The sequence below is a fragment of the Rhineura floridana genome, chromosome 20, assembly GCF_030035675.1.
Source record: "Rhineura floridana isolate rRhiFlo1 chromosome 20, rRhiFlo1.hap2, whole genome shotgun sequence".
Taxonomy (NCBI): domain Eukaryota; kingdom Metazoa; phylum Chordata; class Lepidosauria; order Squamata; family Rhineuridae; genus Rhineura; species Rhineura floridana.
Genome location: NC_084499.1, coordinates 4,570,491 through 4,597,527, shown reverse-complemented (window position 1 = coordinate 4,597,527; position 27,037 = coordinate 4,570,491). Strand labels below are relative to the sequence as shown.

General features: G+C 43.6%; 1 protein-coding gene across 8 annotated transcripts in view; it reads left to right on the top strand.

Moving 5' to 3' along the window:
* The window catches only part of DENND1A (DENN domain containing 1A), a 342,814-nt gene that overhangs the window by 19,854 nt on the left and 295,923 nt on the right, over positions 1 to 27,037 (top strand). For 7 of the 8 annotated variants that reach the window (XM_061604517.1, XM_061604515.1, XM_061604519.1 and 4 more), the window contains exon 2: positions 6,328 to 6,392. The exons of the other annotated variant lie outside the window; for it this stretch is intronic. In XM_061604517.1, the coding sequence (XP_061460501.1) occupies positions 6,328 to 6,392 (65 nt within the window). The remainder of the gene's footprint in view (positions 1 to 6,327; positions 6,393 to 27,037) is intronic. 8 annotated transcript variants of the gene reach the window in all.

The window sequence follows — 27,037 nt, the reverse complement described above, 5'->3', positions numbered from 1 at the left end:
TTGTGCACGATTTTGCTTAGCAAAGAAAGTTGGCTTTGAAAGACCATCCTAAGGATGATCTTAGCTATTTCCTTCTTTGTGTGGGCTGTCTTGAACGTAGCTCTCTCTTTGCAGTAAAGAACAATCTCACTCCCCCACCCTTGCTTGTTTCAGCCTACAGTGTGGGGTGTTTTTTTTTTGTTTCACAGAAATGCCCAGCACCTGATTGTTTGCTCTGCTGGGAGGTTGAATTGCAAAAGCCACATGCAAAGTGGTCTTGGATCTTGCCCTGTTGAGTGTCTGCTTTAGCCTAGGTGAACATTGTGATCAGTGTGGATAACTAGACCAGAATGTTATATGTAAAAAAAAAAAAAAGATAATAGCTGAACTGTATGTGCTAGGATTCCATGTGATTGATATATCTTGCCTGACAGTGTCGTGAATGTGGGGAGTACCACACGGTCTGTTTATTATTCATTTGGAGGAGAATAACTGGTTGCCTTTCAGCCTTCTGCATGCCTTGGCAGGGCTGTGATGTAGCAGAACATTCTGATTGTTGAGAGGGAAGGTCTACCTCATAATGTTGACAACTGGTGCAAGAGAAGCAGAAAGTTTGTTAGTGGAGGGAGGTGAATCTCTCCCAAGACATGCCTAAGAGCAGGAGGGACAAGGGAAAAGGCACAGTGGGGCAGTAGCTTCGTGGATCAGTAAGCTGAGGGGATGTAGGAGAGGCCACCAGTCATATATTTCAGGGCTGACACCAGGCATGACTGGGCCCTTGGGCACCAGCCTGCCCTGGGTCCATGGTGCCGTAGCCCAGCCCCCCTCATACAGGTGGAGCGGGGCTAATAAGCCCAACCAGATATCTCACCTACCTCTTCCGTCACTATAAATGACATGTGCGCTATGCACACATACCTACCATCACAAGATGGTGGCGGGCCGTCAGCCCCTTAGGGAAGCCTCCACCACCATCTTGGTCGATGGCAGGAATGTGTGCGCAGCTTGCATGTCATTCACAGGGATGGAAGAGGTAGGTGGGACACGCTGGCTGGCTTATTGAATCCCTCCCTGACTGTATGGAGGGGTGCCTGGGAGTTCCCTCTCCGTGACTCACAGCAGGGTTGGAAGCTGACGCTGCTGTGGATCACTGAATGGGAGTGCTACCCTCCCACCCTAAGGAGGGTCCCTTCTAGGCTGCAGGGGTCCTCGGCCAGGGCCTAACCTGGCCACCCTTTGGAGCCGGCCCTGATATATTCTGTTGCAGGTCTTTTGTATTCTACAAATATTCTACAAAGAAATAGCAACATGTTTGTGGGAAAACTCAGTGGCCATTTGAAGCTGTGCTCTTATTTTCCAGTTCTCCTTTTCTGTCATGAGAGATAGAAACCAACTTTAAACATTAAAGCTAGGATCCTTGGGGATCTGATGAGGCTTTGGACTGGTGTATTTTGTTCTTCCTTACATGCTCCAGAACACTTACATGTTAGCAGACCTGGGAAAAGCATCTTAGGCTACTAGGAATTTGAAATACTTCCTCAACCCCTGTGGAAATGAAACTGATTTTGAAATACATACTAAAATGTAAGGAACAGCCTGGCAATCTTTCAGACCCACAATCCTCCTAGCCTAGTTAGAGATGTAAAATTTCTGGAAATTTTGAAGCCATGGAAAAAACTGGTTTTTTTCCTGGGGGGTTTTTTGGGGAAAAAATGGAAATTTTCAGAAAAATTGGAAAAATGCAATATTAGCACTTTTTACAAATTGAAAGTCACTTTGTTACTTCAGGAACATAAAATATAATTATGTACATGTTGGTTTGGCATAAAATTACCACATTTGGCATATTAAAAGTACATTTTATTCAAACAATTATTACAAATTGAGTTTATTTTTTAAAATGTTTACTTTTTTTTGTAATAAATGGAGCTACAAGCTCCTGAACTGTAAGGAGCCTCTTTCATTTTGCCAGTTTATGAGGAGCAGGCAAAAAAACAATAGAAACAACAACAGAAGAAACCTTCAACATTAATAACAAAAAAAATTATTTATGTTTCCGCTAGGCCTCCACAGTGTCAACCAGACATAAAGCATCCATTCTCATAAAAAGAACTGAGAAAAAGGGGGGGGACCAAGATTCAATGAAACATTTTATTCATGCTAAAATAAAATATTCCATAATTAATTTTTTCTTCATTTTTTTTCAATTTTTCCAATTTTTCAGAAAAAAACCAAAAAGGCTTTGGAAAAAATGAAAAAAAAAAAACAGTTCCCCCCCCCCCGAATTTTTCTGGTTTTTTTCTGGGCCTTCACATCTCTAAGCCTAGTGCTTCCTGCGCTTGTAGGATATTGCCCTCCAGCTCAGCTATCCTGGCTCCTTCAGCCGGAGATGCCCAAGGACAGAGCAAGCACTGAGCACGCTCCCTCTATCTGTGTAAGTAAACTCTGAGGCTAAAGTTTCAGGATGCCTGTTGAGCAGGACTTAACAAATTCTCTGCTGAGGTGTTAGCTTATCAAGGATAATAATATGTTCTTTGTTACCAATGATCTAGTTTTTGAAACTTTTTATTCTGGCACTTAACAAACAAATGGAACCTTGCTGAGTGTAGCGAACCGTTTGTTATTTGTGTATTGGTATCACGTTTGGTGTTTGTGACTTGATTTCAGCCTAGCCTGTAGTGTAGGCAGCCCTATGGAGTTTATCCTTTTTTTAAAAAAAAAAACTCCTTAGAAGAGCGTTGAAGGAAGCAGACATAAGGGCGTACCAATAAGGAGTGCGCGCATGTGTGTTTGAGCCTCCAGTCCTGACCAGGTAACTAACTGACTTACCGATATGGGGCTCTGCTTCCATTGCTAAGGCTTACGTGCCTCATCCTGGTGGCTCTCTCTGCGTAAAAAGCAATGATCAAGTCCTCTGCCATGGAAACTGGAAATCTGGACCAAGTGATGCTGGAAAGTGAGCAGCCTTCCTTGTCACGTAAGGAAAATGGCAAACCAGCCATGTCTTTAGGGATTCAAAGTATGAAGCTACCTGCTGATGTTACCTGTGCAGTCAATCTTTTAAGCTTCTTCTGTCTTGCAGAATTACTGTTATTTGACAATGGAGAACACACACACACACGAGGGGGTCTTTGGCAGAGGACTGGCCAAAATTAGACTGCCACCAGCTGAGCCACTGGTGTCACTTGAAAGGCTGGGCTGCCCCCTTGCCTGGCTTTATTTTGTGCATTCGAGAGTGTTCTCCAGCCATCTTTGGCAACACGTTTGAAATATTAAAGCACACATTTAGCTAAAATGAAAACAGGACTAGCAAACTGTGGGCCCATTTTTAAAACTACTCCAGGAGGTGTTGAAAGGCTGCCTTGGTCTAATTATAGCTACTGTTAAATAATGTGTTGCAACAATTAATCATCAACTCTGCTTATGGGGAAAGGGGAGCGGGCGAGCACGCTGCCAGCCGCAGCTGATGGTCTCAGTGCTTTGGTTTTTCTTGATGCCTGCAATTGTTTTTGCTGGACGTGTTGCTGATGTGACCCTTTTTGCTTTCAGAAAATCACAAATGCCTCTGCTGTTTTATATGAACATATATAAATAAAAGCCACAGCCCTCTCTGTGGATCCTTCTTTCTGTCTCAATTCTGTTTTGCCCAAAGTAATTTGGCATTCACTTTGATGACATACTCTTTTTTCTTTTTAAGTCAAGTTAGCTTATATCTCCTAGTGTGGCTTCCGGTGACACCAGTTGGTCATGATACATCCAGTGGAGCAGATTGCTGCCCTGTGCATGCCCTATGTGCTGCTATAACCTAGTTGGCAGGTCTGGATTAACTGTTAAGCAAAGCACTCTGCTGCAAGTCTGATCAGCAAGTAGTTTTACTGACACGTTCCTGTTTGAACTGTTGTGATGGCACATTCTCAAGGGGGACATCTTGAGAAGATTGTGCTGGCAGTTGTTAAGGCAAGCATGGGTTCTATTCAGACTGAGTGTTCTCAAATGTCTTTCCTGAATTGTGGGCGAGAGTGGCCCTGCAGTGAGGCAAGGTGAGGTGATGCTTCAGGAGACTTGGACTGACTTTGCCCTGGTCCCAGAGAATGATCTTAAAGTAGTAAACTTGACAAAGGGAATCAAGTCTCTCTGGCCACTGCCTGCATGATGGACCTTTTGGGAAATGAACACGTAATTTAACCAGAACTGTCACTAGAAGCTAAAATGATGAAACTGAGATTATCATACTTTGGACACACAATGAGAAGACATGATTCACTAGAAAAGACCATAATGCTGGGAAAAACGGAAGAGAGTAGAAAAAGAGGAAGGCCAAACAAGAGATGGATTGATTCCATACAGGAAGCCACAGACCTGAACTTACAAGACCTGAACAGGGTGGTTCATGACAGATGCTCTTGGAGGTCGCTGATTCATAGGGTTGCCATAATTCGTAATCGACTTGAAGGCACATAACAACAACAACAAGGAACAACATAAGCAGAGCTCTGCAAGATCAGATCAAAGGCCCATCTAGTCCAGCATCGTATTCTCACAGTGGTCATCCGGATGCCCCTGGAAGCAGGATATGAGAGCACTAGCACTATCCTGTTCGTGATCCTCTGCAACTGATATTCAGAGATAGGGTATAAAAATGCAAATTAATTAAAAGATGTGTGTGGGAGCTCAACAGATATGATCCACAGGGTGTGCAGTCACCACTGAAACGAATGTTTCCCTTCATTGGGGCTTGTGCTGGGGAGCTTCCCCATGGAATTTGCCCCATGTTTAGTACAAGAGCGGGAGGGCTGCTCTCTTGCCCTCTGGCTGTGCTGTGACACTGTGTGGCGCCTTGAAGTAGGGCCAGCCCTGCCATTAGGAAGAGTGCGATGGCTACCTCATGAAGCTAATGATGAGTATCACGAAAAGGCAGCAAATAGTTACTTTGTTCACCATAATGTTTTATCCTGCTTTTGGATGTCCTGCCTCTGGTGCCAAAAATAACTCGGTCAGCTTCTTGCAGTATTCATCTTGGTGGCTGGTGGGGGGGGGAGGGCACCTTTTGCTGTTCTGCCTTAGGCAAAAAATGTCTTCAGCTGGCCCTGTGTGCAAGGACAGCAGCAACTGCTGCAGCTTAGTGGCTGAGCCCCTCCTTTGTATGCACAAGATTCCAGGTTCAGTCCCTGGCATCTGTGGGTAGGAGTAGGAATATCCCGTGTTTGGAACCCTGGAGAGTTGCTGGCAGTGAGCATAGACAGTATTGGCCTAGATGGACCAATGGTCTGATTCAGTATGAGGTGGCTTCCTGTGTTTACCAAACGGCCACTGGAGGCGGACCTGGAAGCAAGGAGACAGTCTGGAAGCTTCAGGGGCAAGGCTGAGCCGTGGGGGTTAGCGCTGAGGGTGGGAGCGCTGGCGATAAAAGGGGCAGGTTGCCTTGGGTGCAGGATGGCGCTAGCTGGAAGTGAGGAGTAGTGGACAATCATGGCTGAGCCTTTCAGGGAGAGGGCCCTTTTAGGATAGAACTGGGGTTGTGGGGCAGAGATGAGATTCCTGCCATGGAGGGGAAAGGAGAGAGAGGCCCCATCTGCACTATCCATTTAAAGCACTATCATACCACTTTAAACAGCCATGGCTTCCCCACAAAGAATCCTGGGAACTGTCGTTTGTTGAGGGCGCTGAGAGTTGTCAGGAGACCCCCTATTCTCCTCACAGCTACAAGTCCCAAATCTCTGGGAAGAGGGATTGACTGTTAAACCACTCAGGGAAACAACTTTCAGCACCCGTAACAAACTACAGTTCCCAGGGTTCTTTGGGGCAAGCCATAGCTGTTTAAAGTTTTATTATACTGCTTTAAATGGATTGTGCAGATGGTGGCGGAGACAGAGCCCTGGACTTGGGGCTAAGCTTACAAGTGTGGGGGGGAATGTTGTGCTGACCTGTGTCATCAGTGAGCTGTCTGAAAGGGCAAGCCATGTATCTGAGCCTCATGACCTGAGTGGGGGCTTGTAGAGTAAGGAGGGCAACCTCATATTACAAGAGGTCAGTTGGAGTTTCTTCTTCTGGTGCCTTGGGCCAGCCCTAGCTTATTTATTTATTTATTTAATTTATACCCCGCTTTATGGCCAAAAGGCCCTGAAGGTGGCTTACAAAAAGCACGAATATAGCAATCCATCAATAGAACATAATACATCAATAAAATAATACAATAATACAATCTTGAGACTGGCGTTGGTCTGCTGGGATGATCTTATGGCAGACAGCATTACAGTCTTTCATTTCATCTATGTTCTCTCTTCTTCTTTATTCATTGAACCATTCTGAAAAGTGTTGCTCAGATTTATTATTGGCTTTTTTCCCCAGGCAAAACCCGGAAACAACATTTGAAGTCTATGTTGAAGTGACATATCCAGTGGCAGCGGGCACAGGTATCGTAAATGCATGCAGATTCTATTAATGTCTTTTGGCTAAAGCACTTCTGAGGGTTTCCATCGGGGTTATGCTGTTTGGGAGCAAATGAAGGGGAAATGGTCCAAAGCTGCCTGACATCCAGTATTCAGCGATGGTAGAGAGGAAAGCTTTTGACGAGGTGTTGCCACCAGCCAAAACTGGCAACCCTCCTTTGAAGCCTGTAAATTGCACTCACAGCCAGTTATCATCATGGACAGCTCAAAATATTGGTCTCTTGAGCTGACTTGACTTTTTATTTACAGCTCATCTTAATATGTTTTAATGTGGCTGATATTGGTTGTCTGGTGTTCTTTTTTATCGTCCTGTTAATGACTTAAAATATTTTTATTGCATTTAAAAAAATTGTATCGCCATTGGGAATGTTTAGACAATCATATCAGATCAGGTCTTGAGTAGTTTCAGTTCTCTGTAGTATTGCCCAGCAGAAGATGGCCACTTTGGGTAGGTGATTCCCATGTCCAGGTGATAGGCAAATTACCTGTCCTGGATGAGGTTGTGCTGCCTCTGAAGGTCCATAGCTAGGGGTACTCCTGGATTCATCTTTGTCACTAGAGACCAAGTATCCTCTGTGGCTGTGAGTGCCTTTTACCAGCTTTGTCCAGTTGGTCAACTATGGCCGTTCCTGGACTGGGATAGCCTGACCACTGTAGTCCATGTGTTGGTAAACTCAAGGCTGGATTATTGTGATGCACTGTATGTGGGGCTGCCCTTGGCCTTGGTTCAGAAGCTTCAGCTGGTGCAAAATGGGGCAGCCAGACTGCTGATGGCTGACAACATGTGGCAACACTCTTAAAACATCTGCACTGGCTGCCCATCCACTACTGAACCAGGTTCAAGGTCCATGTATTAATTTACAAAGCCCTGAACAACTTAGGTCCAGAGTATCTTAGGGACCGCCTGAAACCTTATATCCCACTGAGATCATCTGCAGGAGTGGCGTTGGTCAACCCACAAGTTGGGAGGCTCATTTAACTTCAACACGAAATTGTGCTTTCAGTGTCATTGGCCCAGTTCTCTGGAATGCTCTGCCAACAGAGATTCAGCAGGCACCTTCTGTTTTAACCGTTATTTTTTTAAAAAATAGTGGTATACCAGTATATTTATAAAATAAATAAATAAATAAGACCCTTATTGCATGTTTGTTTATCCGTCTCCCAAATCCCATATTCTTCAGCAGCCTAATACAAGGTGTTGCTGCACTTTTTAATTTTCACCTAGAGCAGGAAAAAGTAGTATGTAACTGCTTTAAAATAAATAAATAATAGCAATCTCTCAGTGCCATTCTTATGTACCTCAAGCAGAACCTCCCACACATAACAAGGAGGTGTCATCGGGCTTGGGGACAATGCCAGTCTCTGCGTAAGTATGAAATTCTTAAAGAGAAAAGATACTGGGGGGGGGAGGTTTCAGTCCCATCCCCCCCAGTGAGGGACGAGCATGCTCTGAGCATGGAATGCTGATTAGGGGGAAAAATGGAAAATGTGGGAGGCGGGGAGGCAAGGCCGGCACCAGGCATGCCAGGGCCCTTGGGCACCAGCCTGCCCTGGTGCACGCATGCACACATGCATGCCTGCCCCACCTACCTCTCCTTTGTGGATTGTGAAAGGGTGCACTACCCACCCACCCTAAGGAGGGGCTCGACCTGGCCGCCTTCTGGCGCTGGCCCTGCGGGGAGATGGAGTTGGGTTGTCTGTAATTCTGAACAGCAGTACTCTTCTACACTGCAAGACTTCATTGCAGATCTCACTTTTAATTCTATACTGCCTTTCATCAACAACTGATGCCTATTCACAGTAATCAACAGTTTTCTGTATACTACCGGGCCTGATTTAACATCTGGGAGAATGGGAGGGATATAAAGTTAAAATGGACTGCCTTCAAGTCAATCTTGACTTATGGCGACCCTATGAACAGGGTTTTCACGGTAAGCGGTATTCAGAAGGGGTTTACCATTGCCTTCCTCTGAGGCTGAGAGGCAGTGATTGGCCTATGGTCACCCAGTGAGCTTCATGGCTGTGTGGGGATTCAAACCCTGGTCTCCCAGGTCGTAGTCCAACACTCTAACCACCGTGCCACACTGGCTCTCATAAAGTTAATAAATAAACAGACAAACATTTTGCCATTCATATCAAAAGCCCTAAACAGTTCAAGACCTAAATACCGGATGAAATGTATCTCCCAATATGTACTGGTCTGAGCCTTGCAATCAGCAGGGAAGGCCCTGTTGGTGATCTTGTCCGGAGGAGAAGCATTCTTGGCAGCAGCATAGGGGGAGGGCCTTCTCCACTGCGACACCCTGATTGTGGAACTCAGTCACTTTGGCTCTTTGTTGCCAGTTTGAAAGCATTTTTATTTATTCAGGTTTTGTATGACCAGTAATGACATCAGAATACCGTGAAGGTGTTTATGTTGTTGGGATATATTATGTTTTGACTCTAGTTTTAGATGTTGTTGTTGTTTCGTAAGTTGTATTTAGGAGATGGATTTGATGATTGTTACTGCAAGCCACCTTGGACAAAAGGCAGGGTAGAAATGAATGAATAAATATACAATTAAAATACAACCCTGATGAAACCATAAAACAGATTAAAAACAGCAGACAAAGCTTATAGATGTATTATACTTAAGGTCTGGGGGATTAAGAAGAGTTTTGCCTGCACCTTAAAAGATAATAACTCTGGGAACAGGCAAGCCTCCCTGGGAAGGGTGTTTTGTAAATGTTGATCCATGCCGTAATCACTTCCTTTTTAGATTACTGTGATGTTCTTTATGTGGGACTACCCTTGAAGAATGTTCAGAAACTGCAGCTGGTGCAAAATGCACAGGCTCTATGGACCATATATTACCCTATAATAAGCTTCATTTACCTTAAGACTAGTTATAGATTTTATTTATTTAATTTTAATTGTGATTTTTGAAATTACATGGAAGTCCTAAATATTTTAATGTTTTGTATTCAGTGTCTTCTTGCAGTGGGCTTTGGACTAAGCATTAAACAAATAAACTAAACTATAATTATGTATCAAATGCACTGGCTTCCAATTTGTTTCTGAGCTAGTTCTTGACTATTAAACCCTAAACTGTTTGGGGCCAGGATATCTGAAAGACAACCTTCTCCCATAGGAGTCTGCCTGAAATTTATGATCCTCATATTGGAGGCCCTGATGTATGTCCTAGCACCAAGAGAACTAGGGTGGCAGGCATCTGGGACAGGAGCTTTTCTGTAGCAATGTCCTGCCTGTGGATCCTCCTCTTTAGGGAGGTGAGGTTGGCCCTATCTTGCCTAGGCTTTGGTGAGATGTAAAAACTGTTTTGTTTTTCCTGGCTTTTGGTGGTGGTTATTTATTACATTTGTTGACCGCTTTACACAAAAAAAGCCTCAAAGCGAGCTAACAAGATAAAATACAAACAGATAAAACCAGTTTTATATCCGGCTTTGTTTTGATAATGGGTTTGTTCTGTTTTAACTGGTAGGTTTATCCGTTTTGTTTGCACATTGTGTATTTTTATATGGTATATCGCCTTGTGGGCCCTTGTCGGCAGAAAGGCAATGAATAAACACTTTTAATAACAGTAAATAATGATGATAAATAACCAGAATGCTGTAGCTATAAAAGCTGATGTCTGCTTCATCTCCAAAGGAAAAGGTATTCTTAAGATTGCCTGCTGGGGCTCTTCTCAGACTGCAGGCAGGTTGGTTTGGGAGTAAGTGCTTGTTCAGGTATGTTCCCCCCTCCCAGCCATTTGAAGAAATTGCAGATTTCATCTGCTCATCTGAACTCTCTCCCACTCCCTCAATGCTTGAAAAAGTGGAAGAAATGTAAGCTTAAATGTTACCTTGTACAGAGAGCCCCACTCATACGGCGGGCTATGTTCCAGCCCCTGCTGAAAAGCGAAAACTGCTGAAAAGCGAACTCATTGAATAGAATGGTGTGCGATGCCCGAAAACCGCTGTAAAAGCGAAACAAGTGCCGTATGAGTGGGGCTTTAGTCTAACTGCGTCTAATCGAGACCGCCACATTAGTGTAGCGCTGTAAAGCGGGGCCCTACTGTACAGTATTAGTGTCTGGCTGTAATCTTCGATTCTGAAGTTTGTTTGCTGATCCCTAGAGGGATTAATTTCCCACTGGGAGAAGAGGGGTTAAGAAGGCCTGAAACTTCTTTACAGATTTTTAATTGGAGAATTTAGTAAATATTTTGTTCCATAAACTCAAAAGTGATTCTTTGGGAGTTTCACACATTGTTTTTTTTAATTTACTGATTGATGCTAAAATGTTTTCCAATGAAATAATCCATTTTTAACTAGCCTGCAAATATAAATTGAAAAATGTGAGCAAAGCTTAGTAACTGGTTTTATGTCATGCTAATGAATACTGCCTTGAGATTTGTTCACAGTGGGACTGAGCAAGCTCAAAAAGGTGGAGAGAACAGCCCTTCATATGGTTTTCCATACTCAGTGGTTCTCAAACTTCCCCCCTGCAGACAGTTGAAAATTTCTGAGGGTCTTAGTAGACCATTCAACCTTCTTTTAGTCCTACAAATCAAAGGGTGTACGTAACTCATACTATAATAACCTTAATCTTGCCTTTCAAATGCTATGGATGTGCCTATTTTTGAAAGCAGGAACTGTGAAGTTGATCTCCATCATTGGAAAAACTCAAGTGCCTGGCCAAGTATTAGATATTCTCAACTGTTCCACCACCTTTCTGTGAGAACCACCTGAATGGAGCCAGCAGACCACCAGTGGTCCACAGGCTACAGTTTGACAACCTCTGCCTTCGTGGGCTTTGTCAACCGAAATTCAGATAGGATGTTCCTGCTTGGCTGAAGAAGATGGATGCTGACAGTGTGCATCCCTGATTCTCACAGTTGACAGTCAGGAGTGGTAGGCCAGCAGCAGTCACTGCAAGCAGCAGAGAAGGGTGGCAGGACAAAGAGGGAAAATGGAGGGAGAGGTTTGGTGGATTTGGGGTGGGGTGTGTGGTCTTGATGTGGTCATGGGCCACATGGGCCTTTCGTCTAGGTTGTCCATTGGGAATTTACTCACCAACCCTGTTGCCCTTTTGCTAGATGATGAGACTTAAATCTTCAGCTCGCTGCTAGTGAATGGTGGAGCCAGATACCAAATTATTATTATTATTTATTTATACCCCGCCTTTTGGCAAAGGCCCTCAAGGCGGCTTACAAAAAACACAAATATAAAAGTGCAATATAAAATACATCAATAAAACAATACAATTTACAAAATACAATTTACAAAAGTTAAATAACTGCTCTTAGGCTAACGATGTAAAATGCACGACACATGAAGGAAAAGGGACAGGGAAGAACAAGGAAAAAATTGGGTGGAGCAATGGATGTGATGCTTAATTTTTGTACAGTAGAGGCCACATTCCACCCACGTAAAAGGTTTCTGTCTATATCTGTATGTGCACACAGACCTCCCTCTCTGTTCTCCACCTAGGCAAGAGGCATTATTGGAGCTCCAGGACACATTCCAGCCAGATGAACTTACTCTGAGAGGATGTAGATCAGGGCTAGTGAGTGGTGGGAGAGTCCAGAGCACCAGGCAGAGAGGCCTGAAGGGCTGCATTGGGCTTCTTCGGCCTGAGATTCCCCACTCTTGGCTTACGTAGAGCGTTACTGCAGGAGGAAAGAAGCCACACAAACCCCTTACTGAAGAGGATGTATTTCAAAGCTGTGCTGAAACTGACATGAAAAGAGGGTGCTGACAGTTGGCAGGAGAGGCTGAGGCTACCAGCTCCTCAGTCTGTACACATGGCAGGCATCTTTCTCGTTGTTTAGAGGGAGTCCGTGGAGAGGGCAAGAAGCGTGTTGCAAATCAGAACTGCAGCCATGTCTGCGGATAAATTTCTTTAGTTAGGGAGGCTACTGCTGAATGAAGATGTCTGGTGCTCGCTTTGGTTACAGATGGGCAGGGAGGGAAGTGGAAGGCCTTCTTCCTTTGCTCTCTAGCACTGAAAGAAAGGCCAGGCTGCTGTTGCCGGTTGGGTAGTGCTGCAGTTCAGTGTGTATGTGTGTGTGTATATACATTTCTCTTTCTGGGCTCGTGCAGAAGATAAAACTGCCCACACGAGAGGAGAGCGGCACTAATAGCATTTGTATTTTAGGTTTTAGATTTTTTTAAAAAACTACTACTACTAAATATCACTAATAGGCAAAAAAAACCCTTGTGATCTAAGAAAGTACCTATAGCCAACAGATATTTCTATCAAACTTTAAAAAGCAGGGAAATTGGGCAGCTATAGCGAATGCACCATAAGAACATAAGAAGAGCCTGCTGGATCACGCCAGTGGCCCATCTAGTCCAGCATCCTGTTCTCACAGTGGCCAACCAGGTGCCTGGGGGAAGCCCGCAAGCAGGACCCGAGTGCAAGAACACTCTCCCCTCCTGAGGCTTCCAGCAACTGGTTTTCAGAAGCATGCTGCCTCTCACTAGCGTGGCAGAGCACTGTCATCATGGCTAGTAGCCACTGATAGCCCTGTCCTCCATGAATTTGTCTAATCTTCTTTTAAGTGGAGCAGGAGACCTGACCTCCTCTCTGAGATATTGTACTGCCCTACAAATTTGTAAAAATGCAAACACAATTTGGGTTGGTCTTTCACAGTCCAGTCTGCTTCCTGTGTAGCTTGGAAGAATTTGAGGAAGGAGGAGAGAAGGGAAGGAAGGGTGGGGGTAGGGAGGAAGGGGAAGGGGGAGGGGGAGGGGAGGAGATTGGGTGGGTGGGCACTGGGCAGACGGAAAGATCCTTTCCTTTCCAAAAGGTAAACATTGTGAACAGTATCATTGTTTTTCAGGGTTTATCCCACCTTTTTATTCTACAGCAGGCACATGCCATCTCCCACCCAAATTTAAACCAAAGCTGTCTCTGGCCACATCCACACCAGATCTTTATTTCACTTTAGACAGTCATGTCTTCCCTCAAAGAATCCTGGGAAGTGTAGTTTGTGAAGGGTGCTGAGAGTTGCTAGGAGAGGCCCTATTCGCCTCATGGAGCTACAATCCCCACAAGAGGGGCTGACAGACCCCTCAGGCCACTGGAGCTCTATCGGGGGAATGGTGTCTCTTAACAACTCTCAGCACCCTTCACAAACTACACTTCCCAGGATTCTTTGGGAGAAGCCATCACTGTTGAAAGTGGAATCAATGTCTGGTGTGGGTGTGGCCCCCTGATTAGCCAAGCCAAACAGCTGTGAGTCTGGCCTTTAGAACACTGACAGTTGGTTATTACTGAGCATGCCTGGCCTTATCATTGAGTTTAATGCTAAATTTCTTAAATTAATTAAAAAACAGCCAGGCATTTTTTAAACCTTTAAACTGCAGAAGGTGAAGGTCAGAGTGTGGGGCAAGGTTAGTAATAGGATTACAGGTACTCTGAACATGGCTGATTTTTAATTAATTTCAACAAATTATGAACACTGACAGAAAAAAGTCCAACAGGGGGCTGGATTTTTTTCTCTTGTTTTACACTTTGAACTCTCGATTCTCTCTGAGTGTTTTGTGTATCACCATGAAAACGTAGAAGGTTGTTAAGCAAGCCTTTCTGAGCTCAGGACTATAAGTTTTTAAAGGTTTGTTTTGAAATGAGCTTATGGGAAGCAGCAGAATGGCATGGGGGTATTTTCAATTTAACATTGCAGAATGCAAAAAATCCATGCTGGCTAGACTATATAGCTCTATAGCCACTCTTGTGGTCATATAATGACATAGGAAAATTCCAAGTGCTCCTAGCAGTGTGAAGAATTTTCCCACCCTGAAGGGGAGTGTGTGGCTTACACCTCCCGCCCCCATCATTCATCATTGGAAAGAATTAAGAGCCCTGTTTTTAAAAAACATCAATTTTATTGATTTTTTAAAAACAGAAATAAGTTATTTGAGTCAATCTGTATGTGGTACGTGCAATCAATGTCTGCGTCAGTTTAACACAGCCACACCAAAAATATTATTGAATTTTTCTTGTGTATCCCTCAAAAAAGTGTATTGGGGAGTCGGGATGCATTTCTTCTTCATTGCGACTTACAGAAATGTCAAAAGAAGCCATATGTCATGAAATTTATCTTGCTCTATCCCCCTCTCCCCAGGCCATTTTACAACTGCCTGTCAACTTCTCCACTAATGCCATTTGCCATATCCTGTAGTCCCATCACTGAACTGATCCTCTTTAGATTTCCAGAAATGTGCTATTTCCGTATGAGCCACTACAGACAGGTGCATTAACAGATTCTTGTGCATTACCTTTTATTAACAGACCTGTTTGAATATGAAACTTGCCCCTGCTAGTGTTGTCCTGTTGGCTTCTTCAGGCTGTGAAGGTCAATGCCATCACAAACATCATCTCATTGTTCCACAGCGTGACAGAAGCTTCAACAGAGTCACCTGCTCTATCTACTGGGGACTCCCCTGGGGCATTCAGGAATCCAGTGGGTTCCTTTAGGCTCCCATGGAAGACCATCTTAATCTGTCCACAACCCCTGCAGGGGAGGATTAGAGCCGTAGGTCTAAACTTCACCAGGAAGTGGTCTGACCATGACAATGGGGTGACATCCACACACACCCATCTCCAGACCACGCCTTCCTCCATCTGGAGCAAAAACCAAGTCAAGGGTGTGCCCTGCTCTGTGTGTCGGAGCAGTGGCAACTTGAGACTGTTAGAGCCATATGACAATGGAACCAATGACCTAGGGAGGTGGTGGGCTCTCCGACACTGGAGGCATTCAAGAGGCAGCTGGACAGCCATCTGTCGGGAATGTTTTGATTTGGATTCCTGCATTGAGCAGGGGGGTGGACTTGATGACCTTACAGGTCCCTTCCAACTCTACTATTCTATGGTTTTCTGGATATTTTGCACACATGCACGAATGCGTGCGTGCACACATAGACATACATGTGTTTGGTTTTTGAACAGGGAATGCTGCCTTTATAGATGCAGAGCTTTTTAAGCCTATCTTTTAGTGATGCTGAACTCCTTGCAAAAAGCAGAGGAATTGGCCAATCAGTTTGAGAAAATAGGCTATTAATGAAAGCAGCTTTGGTGGCCAGTGTCTATATCAGTTCTCAGGTACTGGAACCTGTTCCTTTTAATTTTAAACTTCCTGTAAGATTTTTTAAAACCCGCCAGCTTTGCCCTTGGAAGCTTTGATATGATACTGCTGAACATGTTATCACCTACATCCTCATAATAAATAGAATCATTCTTGTACAGATGAACTGAAAGTAGCTCATAAAAAGTTGCATACTGCAGTAAGAATGAAAAACCAGAGCGACTGTCTGTTTCCCCTTTTATTTTCCCCGTCTTCAAATTGTCTATATTGTTTTCTTAAAGGGAGCTACCACGTGTCATGCACCAGAAATGAGCTGTTATCGGAATCCCGTGATCTTTTGAGACCTCTGCCAAAGGGCCTTCCTTGTTAGAAGGAGGAGTGAAGAGAATTTGGATACAGCTCTGTGATTAATAGCATGGGGGGGGGAAGTGTATTTGCTAGTCTAAAGTAACTGATCAAAATAAGTCACCAAAGCTGGAACATTTGAAAGTAAAAGGCTCGCAAAAGACATTCCCCCCCCCTTGTGTAGGAGGCTTTTGTCTAGGTTTTTTTTGTGTGTGTGTGTGCTTGCCAAAGAAGACATCAGAAAAGAGTGTTGGATCTTCTGCCTTGCCACACAGTGAGCCAGAAAGCCCCTTCTCTCCAAGGACCTTCTCTTTCATCTTTTCTGAGAGCCACACAAAAATCTTGCTGTGTGTTCATGGAAAAGCTTAAAATGGTTTAGTACACCTAAAGTATTCCTTTCATTTCCCTCCACCCTTTAAAAACACACACACACACACACATACCCACACACACACATACACACTCTGCATGGTTTTAAATTGGAAACCTAAATATGGTGCCTGGCACAGGGCTGAAGTGATGAACACATTACAGTTTTTGACCAATGTTCGGCAGGATTAGTAAAGGAAATGGCAATCTCGGTTGCTTCCTTTTACAACAAAGGGATTTAAAAGGCCTGGCTGCTAAGTCTCTCTGTGTGTTTCTTTTCTGTTCTCCAAAACACACTACTAGGTTGAAAAGGGAGATGAATCTTCCTGGGGAAATTATTAACTCTGAGGGAGTTTTACCGTTGCTTGAGAGAATGGGTACATTTGCATTTGAACTGGCTCAGAATGCAGTGCGTATCCATAATCTGATGCCTGCTGGAAGCTAGCGGAGTAGTTGGTGGAACTAAGAGCTTTCTGTCTTTGATTTCTGACCTCCACGTAGCAGCATCTTTATTTTGCTTGCTGGATCACAAGAGCAAGGCCTTAAAATAATCAAAGTCCCAAGCTCAACTGGGAGATATTGCCTGGTACGTCTTTGCAGCTGCCACTTCTTCTATGGTAGGACTTCCCTAGGTGACAGTGAACAGAGAAGTTGGCAGTTTGTTGGTGCTGAAAAATTGGGCACGAACACTGCTTGGATTCTGAGCTTATGAGAACTCTGCTGGATCAGATACCAGGAGTCCAACTCTATGCAGTGCTGGTTAGGCCTCAACTGGATTACTGCACACTGCACTTTAAGAAGGATGCAGACACACTGGAACAGGTTCAGAGGAGGGCAAAAAGGATGATTAGGGAACTGGAAACAAGACTCTATGAGAAGAGATGGAAAGAAATGGGCATGTTTAACCTTGAGAAGAGGAGTGGAGATATGATAGCACTCTTCAAGTACTTGAAAGATTATCATGCAGAGGAGGGCCAGGATCTCTTCTCGATTATCCCAGAGTGCAGGACACGGAATAATGGGTTCAAGTTACAGGAAGACAGATTCTGACTGAACTGTTAGAGTGGTACGACAATGCAACCAATGACCTAGGGAGGTGGTGGGCTCTCCAACCCTGGAGGCATGCATGAGGCGGCTGGACAGCCACCTGTCGGGTAGGCTTTAAGAAGGATTCCTGCACTGAGCAGGGTGTTGGATTCAATGGATAGATGGCTCCGAGAATCCTGCAAACTGGACATGAAGGCAATAGCCCTCTCTGCACCCATTTGTCAGGGCTAGGTTGTGGCCAGTGGTCTGGAGAGAGGAGCTGGGAACTGGGAGCTAGGACTATAGAATGAATAGGATCAGAGGGTAAACCTGAAAGCAGAAGAAGCCAGGAATCAGGATGAAAAGCAAGGCCAACAATGCAGGATATACAAGAGCTCAAGCAGACCCTGTTGCTCAAGTAAGGCTCAGCTGAAAAAGAAAATCCTTTATAGTGCTTCCTGCACAAGAGGAGCCACTTGGCCAGCCTGGGTGGCTGGGTGGAGCCAAGCTAGATCTGGAAGGTTCTTCCATGGGAGGCTGAAATTAATGTGGCTTACAAATGAATCAGCAGTTCCTGGCACCATTACTCCCCAGCAACTAGGATTCAGAGGTATACTACTTCTGTACATAAATGTACTATTTATCTAACACAGCCACTAACAGCTGGTAGATCTGTCCTCCGTTAAGTTGTCTGTGAACATGTAGACAAGCTTTATCCTGCACTGGAGCATTGGTCCATCTAGTCCACTGTGAGTGGCAGCAACTCTCCAAACTCCCATGTGGAGGGTAGTGGTTTTTTTGCAGCCCTCCCACCTGAGATAAGATACTTTGAGATGCCCAGGATTGAATCCTAGACTTTCTGCATGCAAACCAGCTGTTTGTCTGCTGAGCTATAGCCGCTCTCCTGCTGTCCTAATCTCCATTTTTAATAGCCACTCCTTTTAAAGATATCATACTGTGTGGTCATCACCACCTCTTGTGGCAGCAAACTTCATAAATTATGAAATGTTAAGGCTTTTGGCTCTGAAAGAGATCATGGAAGGCTCCCAGTGCCCCAGACGCCCATCCTGCCAGTTCTCCTGTCCGGCAGCAACAACTCTACAGTGGAAGAAGGCTGATCTTCCTCTTAGCTTTCCTTTCTGCCAGACAGCCATTTACGCCATTGAAACTAAAGGTAGTTCTGAAGATGGACAAACAGCCCAGCCATTTTAACAGGATGTTCAAATGGTCCCAGAGGGCAGATAATCGAGAGTTAGGATAGTGTATGGTATAATTACTTGATGGAACTTGCTGCCACCAGATGTGATGATGGCCTCTAGCTAAGATGGTGACTTTCAAAGGGGATTAGATAAATTCATGGATCTATAAAAATGGCTGCCTTTGCACATAATGCAACAACAAGCCATGGATTGTCTCACAGCACACACCGCAACTTGTTTTTCCAAATGCTGGTTTGTTTTCCAGCAGCTCTTGTCTTTTGCCTCTGTAGCTTGGCATGAATGTGGGGTAGGGTGGTCAAACCAACCATAATTAAGCAAAGCTGTTGGATTTAGATATAATGCCAAACCATAGTTAAAGCAAGTCATAGTTCATAAGCCAGCAGCAAACCATGGCTTCATGATTAGTCTGCTGCTGGGCAGGTTTTGGATATTCAAACAAACCACAGAAGACATGGTTTGGCTAAACAAATCATGGCTTAGCATTATATGTGAAGCAGACCAATGGCTACTCTATATGACCTAGGTTCAGAGGCAGGGCGCCACTGAACACCAGCTGCTAGGAGCATCTGTGCTATAGGGCTATTACCCTCATGCAATGACATTGGTTCCATTGGACTTCCCAGAGGCATCTGGCTGGCAATGTGGGAAACCCCATGGTAGAGTAGGTGTACTATGGGTCTCTTGGGTTGTTCTTATGTTAGCCTCATGTTCAGATCTTGTATGTGCCATGAATTCACTCATTTTGTTGACCTTGTGGCAAGCTTCTTGCTCTCACTCTTCATCTGCAACACAGGGATAATATTGATCTATCTTTCAAGATTGTTGTTGAGTTTACTGACAGAACATGTGAAGTGCTTTGGAGGCTCCAAAGTGTCTCTAGAAAGGCTCAGTGTTTTAATTTTAATTCTAATTAAGCCTGATGGCTGTTTTAGAAGTTTTGCATGCAGTGGTTCCATCCACATTGGGAGAGGTGATGGCTCTTCGCATCTGGCTGTGCAACAAACAAGTAGAACACTGTCAGATGCCCCTCCCCATACCTGTTAAAAAATTGGAGGTGCATGGTAATATAAGCTAGGGTAGGTTTGGGGAGAATATGCAGCTGCATGTTGTTTGCACATTTTCTCTTGTAACAGTAGCAACAAGTTATTGGATGTCATTTTACATTGCAGTGATTTTCTTCGACTTCGGTTTAGAATTCGGAGCAGCTTTGATTGCTGCACTGATGATGACTGCTTACCTCTGTGTAGAACTGGTCTTGGGCACAATACTTTTTTTTTTTTAGTGCAAGGGAGAAAATTCTTTTGTTGATTTTTATATTTTTTAAGAGAGCTTGACATCTTCATCAAGTTCACAGTGGGCTGGCTTTGTTTGCTTTCTGCTGAATGCAGGATAAGACTTTTTTTCCCCATCCATTGTTTCATGGAGTAAGAACGGGCCTCCTCGCCATGGCTGAGGTGGGTTTTTTTTTTGGTAAACCCACAATATGGTCATTGTCTGGTGCTGAATAATTGTGGCTGCTTTTTGTACAAGCTGAACGAAGGCTTTGGCTTTGAACAGATTCCTTCTTAGCGTGAAAAGAGACTAATCCATGTAAATACAGGCCAGAAATAAAGCTTTACAGAAAAAGGGAAAGGCGGCCAAACAGGAGGTCAGGGGTCAGCAATTTAACCTTTGACCTAACAAATAAGAAGCATGAAAGTTCCTGAATTGGTTTACAAAGGCAAACTCCTGTGATCTGTCAGTTTTTCTTTTCACGATGGAGACTGGCGAGAAATCTGACAGCTAGTGCCTCCTTAGCGGCAAGTTGAAAATGTCTCTGCTAAGCTTGAAACATCTTAGCAGGTTGAAATTTACTTTTTAATCTTTTTTTTTAAAGAAAAAAGTTATTCATGTTCCCTCACTCCCTTTGGATGTGTTTTTAGTTTTTTACATGATTTCCCATGAGTTTGCCTCACCAAGTGGAATGAAGAGATTCCACTTCAGATCTTGTTGAGCATTTGGGGAGGCTGAAACATTAAGGATCTGCTGTTGAAGCACCTTTTGTAATTAAGTGCTTGTGAATGGGGTCCTTTAAGATTTTCAGGAGTTGCATTGAAATAACTCGACACAAACAGGTCTTTTTCCTTGTGAATAGAGTTGATGGGTTGTGTGGCTTTGATTAAAAAAAGGTTTAATTTGAAGGTATGGTTTTAAATTCTTGTCTCCTGTTCATTCACAAAATTTGCAAACAGTTGTCCTTGTTTGTGCTTATTTAATCACAACAGGTAATCTTGTTAATGAGTGTTAATTTTTGCTTTAAGCTTAATGCATCTGAACTTAGCTGTTATATCTCACTATGGAGAATACTGTGACGAGGGAAGAACTTTAATTAGAGAGTCATTGAGATTAAAAAGAAACAATGAACTAATGACTTTAAAGCAGGCTCCCCATAGATTAATAAGGACAATGATTAAGATGTTTAACTTAATGTTGTACAACCATATTCTATTTTCAACTCATGTCTTTATGACCATCCGCTACTTAGAGCGCAGCTGCTCGGGGACATTTCATTATGGATGTTTCTGGAGCTCAGCAAACCAAGTCCGTGTGGAATTTGCTGGGGTGCTGCAGGAAACATGCTAGCCAACTTGAGTTATTTCATAAAAATACCACTACTGAGGTCTATAAAAAGTTGTTTTTAAAAAACAACAGTGAATACAATTTGGGCAAAATGCACAAATTGGAGTTTCCTTTGGTTATGGAAACATTAATTGGAAACAGAAATAACATTTTGTACCGTTGTAATACTTGGTAGCGGTAGGTTCACATACTGCTTCAGGCTTTATTTAGCCTATCTTAACTTCAAAGCTAAGCTACTGTAACATGTGCCATGTGGTGCAGCCCTAGATGATTGACTGCTATAATGCGGAATGCAGGGATCCACTGCAGGGGTGTTTTACTCCAAGACCTCCAGTGGTTTCCTGCTGTCTTTTGGATGTAGTTAAGGGGTATAGGTTTGACCCTAAATGGTTTGAGCCTGATGCCCCCAAGGTAACCTGTGTTATCCTTCTGTGCCTTCTGTGTCCTAGTTTCACCTCTGAGTTGGACAGTGAATCATTTCCAGGAATGTTGTCACAGTGTGCCAAGTTACATGCATATGGTGAGAGGCGTTCTTGATGGTTCCCCACAGCTCTGGAGCTCCAGTTTCTTTGACCATCTTTTTGGAAGGGTTGCAAAACCTTTTTTATACATGCGCTGGCTGTTTGTGGCAAAGTCCAATGATGATGTGATGGAACTGGGAACATGGAACACTTTTAAAGTGAATTGTTTAAGATCACCTTCCTAAAGTCTCTAGAGCAGCCTTCCTTCACCTAGTACCCTGTAGATGATTTGGACTACAGCTTGGCTGTGCTGGTTGGGCCAGATGGGAGTTGTATTCCAAAACATCTGGAGGGCACCATGTTAATGATGGCTGATGCATGGGTATTACACAGGCTATGTCACGGAGGAGGTAGAAGTGTGTGTCTGTCTGCCTCTTTCTTAGAGATGCAAGTACCTAGCTAGGAGTGTACTGGAGGAAGTGGCATGGACATTAAACTTGTTTGCTTTTCAGATGCTAAACCTAAGGTGCCCATCTCAATTGTTAAATCTTTTCTAGAATTGGAAATGTCAAAATGTCAGTAGTTCAAGATTTGCCCATGAACTGTACTATGCCTCTTCTCTTTCTGCCTCCCTCCCTGGTTTGATAACTTGCCAGAGGACTATCCTGAAACCCAGCTTGGCATGTGCAGCAACTTAGAAGCCTATATCATTCAGCTGCTGCCAATTAGGGAATCTTACCCTAAAGTATTGTTTGAAATGAAACATCTTTCTTTCATGCTTAATGGAGAGGGCTGTGAGCTCTGTGGAGTGCCCTGTGGGTAGTCTTTAACTGGGTATTTGCGATAACATCTGAAAATAGGTTGGAAAAATCTCTCCTGCCTCCCACAAAGTGATCTCCCCTTCATAACTGAAGCATTAACCAAGCAGTTTATGGGATGGTTTAGAGAAATGTTACAGGGAGAGAGATGCTGTTACTGAAAGCTAGGATTTGCTGATTGCCTAATTCAGAGGGCTGGCTTCTAGCCATTTAGCTTAACTTACCGTAAATGGGGCTTTAAAAATCTCAGAGTACAGAGGCTTTCCTGTTGGGTTTAGGAGCACCCTTTGACCTTTACTTTTGCTAGATGAAAGTTCTGTAGCTTTGGGTTCACCACACAAAGCAATCTGTCCAATGAGGTTTCCTTTACTGTGGAGATTGTGGGTGACTTGATGGTACCTCAACAGCAAAATCGGAGCAAGACTGATAGCAAACTGTGTAATTTTGCACAGTTTATGATTCAGTACAGGGTAGGTCCTCTGTGTTGCAGAGTGACGAAATTGGGAATGGAGAGACTTGAGTGAGCCTTTATGTGTTTGAATCTTTGCTAAAGATTACACCTTCCCTGTAAATTAGTCAGACTGAGACTTTAAGCTTTAAAATAAGAAATAACTATTTTATTCTGGAAGTACATACTTGATAGGAGAGAGTTCTACATCTAGCTAAGTTGGAGATGCAAACACTAAGCCTAGTGTTTGTCTCTCCCTCTCCTCCAAGCACGAGGGCAAAGAGAATATGTCTGCTCTCCCTCTCAAGAGAAAGAAGAAGGAAGGAAGGAAGAAGGAGATGTGGTCAACATCCTATGCATATCAGTCTAGCAGGAAGGGAGAGACAGCAGGAGATCAAAGGACAGGTATAGCCTAGCAATCAGGAGGTCTCCTCTCTAGCTACCCTTTTTAACCCCATGCAGCCTCAACCCACAAGCTGGAGTTGAACCACATATTCCAACACTCTGTGCCTTTAAATAGACTTGCAGACAGGAGAACTTGGACAGGTATGGTTTCACCTTTCTCTAGGATGGTGGTGGGGAACCCGTGGCCTTCCAGTTGTTGTTGGACTCCAGCTCTCATCAGTCCCAGCCTGCATGGCCAATGGTCAGGGATGATTGGAGTTATAGTTCAGGAGCATTTGGAGGTCCACAGGTTCCCCATCTCAGCTCTAGGCACTTGCCTTACAAAGGTTCTGTAGACTGGATCCTGTAGTCTACCCATTGCCTGGGCTTGCCGCTCCATTGCTGAAAGCTTTAAGATGTTTGAACACTCCAGCTTTTTGGGTAAATAATGAACTGAAACATTGAGATATACATATATTTGATATTGCTTTGTGTGTGTGTGTGTGTTTGGTGTTCCTTTTATTCTGCTAGCACTGGAATATTCACTTCTTCCTGTTAAGCCTGAAGAGGATTCTGTTAAACACACACACAATTACTTAAGTAGAACCAATTAATACCTGTTTGAGGTCCAGCCGTGAAGAGTTGTAACTGACAGCGTGAATACCCATTTATACTGAGAGACTGCATAGGTCAATGCATTGAGTGGGCTATTTGCGTACCGTTAACTCTACAGGTAGGAATTAAGTGAAATTAGAGTATTAATTCATGTTTTATCATCTGTGTTCCATTCTTTCCTTTTAAAAATGCAAGCTTTGGCATATAATTTAATTCAGCGGCTTGGAGGAAATTGATCTAGTTATTCAAAAGAGCTGTTTCGGTCTCACGTGCTGGGCTCTTGTGAGTTAGGGACCTTGTCAAAAGCTGGGAGCTGTTGAGATCCACTGCATGCAGTAATGCGCTACTGTGAATTTCACCGTGCGGTTTGACACATTGCAGTTGATAGCTTAGTTTTTTTCTTCCGTTTTGTCAAGGCTTATGGATGCTTACCAAATAGTAACTGGAATCGAGAAAAGCTCCTTGCATGTGCAAAAGCATGTGTATGCTTAAGGGAAGAGTTATGCACATAGTTTTGCAGAGGAACGAATGTGGTAAACCTGCTGTGATCAAAGCAGTAAGAGAGCATGCCTCATGGGTAAACCACTAGCCTAGGAGCATAGGAAGTTTCCTTTACTGAGTTAGACCAAGGATCCATCTTATCTACAGTGACTGGCTCCCCAGAATTTAACGCTCATGCAGACCTGGCCAAAAAAACCGCACTGAATGACTTTGGACCCCAATCGGATTTCCAGTTGAAGGATGGGGTCACCTTGTAGCTCAGATATCTTTTTTTTTTTGGTCACCACAAGTGTGCTTGAGCATCTTGAACAAAAAACCTCCTCTGAATAAGATTTTTCTGAGCAGTATACGTTGGGCCCTTCTCCATGCATATTGAGGAAACCACACAATGTCTGGGATATTTGTGGACCCCAGCGGGGGGTTTTTTGTTTCCAGAAGGAAAACAGTAAGTGGTAACTGACTGACATTTGGGGACATTCTATGGGTGACAGTTTGTGACAATGTCGTAGGAGGACAACCTGTAGGTCTATGCATGTGTAAATTATACCATGTTGTTATGTGCCTTCAAGTCGGTTACGACTTATGGTGACCTTATGAATTGGTGACCTCCAAGAGCAATTATTATACCATAAGAGGCAGAAATTTTCCCCTAGGACTTCTTGCTTGGTATTTTTGGCTCCCAGTGGGTTTTGTGTGTGTCCAGAAGGAAAAACAGTAAGTGGTAACTGGCTGAAATGTGAGGACATTGTACAGATTAACATTTGTGATGGCAGATCAACTTACGTGTAAATACACAATGCAAAGTGCACATGCACAAGTCTGCATTTAAGAGAGGAGTGTGTCCCAGCCCTACCTGGAGATGTCAGGAATTCAACCAGGGACATATTAAGTATGTATTCTACTAGTCAGCTATGACCCCTTCCCCTAAAGGTACAAAAATGGCATAGAGCCTCCTTACCTTACCTTGTTCATAAATACTTGAAGTATATCTGCATTTAAGGGACAGCCTCCTGCCTGCCTGCTCCTTGAGATCAGGAGGAGAGGCCCTTCTTTATGTCCCATCTAAGGCAGCAACACCTTTGAGTGGGATTAAAAAGGGCCTTATTGGTGGGTGCACCAGATAAAATAATGTCTTGCCCCTTGAAGTACAGTTAGCTCCCTCCCTTGCTGTTTTTGCTGGTTGTTGAAGACTGTTTTATCGGAGGAGGTTTAAGCTGCATGCAGCAGATAGATAATGTTTTAAGCTTTGGTTTTAATTGCTTTCTCACCAGAAGGGTGGGATAGAAAGTTCTAATAAATAAGAAATTTTAAAAGTATCTGCTACCCCATCTTTTAGAAGATGGCTTTCAAAGGAGACCCCATTGATGCAGTCACTGCTTACCTTTTAGTGAGCAGTGAAAGCCTGTTCCTTTTAAGAAATAACACTATGCATTAAAATAAAGTTATGTTGTATTTTTCTTTGGTTTTTCTGTATTTTATGTGATTTCACTGGGTTTCAATGTTTTGTTGTATTACCTTTTTGTTGATTTTGTATTGTTCTTTCATTGCCTTTATTTTAAACTAACTTTGGGTGTTCTCTGGGACCAAAAGCACAGGGCAGCAATCCACAAGTGTGGTTACGTTGGCATTTGTAATGCTCTCTTGGGTAAATGGAAGGTATTTTACATTGCCCAGTGGGGAACATACTGATTATTAAACAATAAAGTTCGCTATTATGTAGCAAATTTAAAGTTTGCCTTCACTTATGTTTAAAACATCATGAACCAATAGTTTGCTTCTTTGGGTGCATGCCCTAGTCTTTCACTGTTCTCAGTCAAATCGTTCCATCTTATGGCAAACTATGGCCTCTTTTTGTTCCCGAAATCTAATATAGTGAGTCAGTTTGGCCATTGCAGCAAATTCCCAAAGTTTTCCTATCCATTCTTTCATAGATGGGTGTACTAGTCATAATCCACATTTTTGCGAAAAGTATTCTGGCGGTGGCGAATTTATAAGAGACCATTTCTTTATGTTCTGGTTACTTTATGTACTGGCCCTTCCACATAATTTAACAAAAAGAACAATGGGTGGAGGGGAATTTCATACCCTATGTTAACCCATGCAGTACACACACTGCTTTGTCTCAAGGCAAAAATGCCCCTGAAATAAGATTCCCAGTGGCTAGCAGATATACGATAGTCCATAGTGGCTGGTGCACGCTGCCATCCTCTAGAGACAATTTTCCAGAACGTAGCTGAATCTAAGATCTTTTTTGACATTTATTTCCCCTCCCCCCAATACCGCTTTGTCTTATTACAATTCCACCACATGTGAAAGGCACCTCCTTGTTGTCTTTGGCATTTCCAGCTTGTGGTTGGATAGCTTTAGTTCATTGTTTAAAATCTGGATTGGAGTAAAAACTTGTGCATTGGTCTGTATGTACACAGGGGAGCTCAATACCCCATTGAAGCGTGGTGAAGATACTTCCTCAGTGGTCAGGACTGGGCAGTTCTGTTTCTGCTTCACCAGCCCAATGGGCAATTGTTCCATGCTGCCTTTCTCACCACACATCATGGAAGTAAAGTGAGCCTGTGAGAGAGTGGAATGAGTGGAGTTTGTGTGTGCTTTGGCCTCAACTCACTACTGCTAATTGGCCCTCAGCTGGTTTTCTCTGAGGGAATGTGGCCCTCTGGTTTGTATACCAGTATTCCTTCATTCCAGTACCAAGTGACTGCATGTGCGCATACTTCAGTT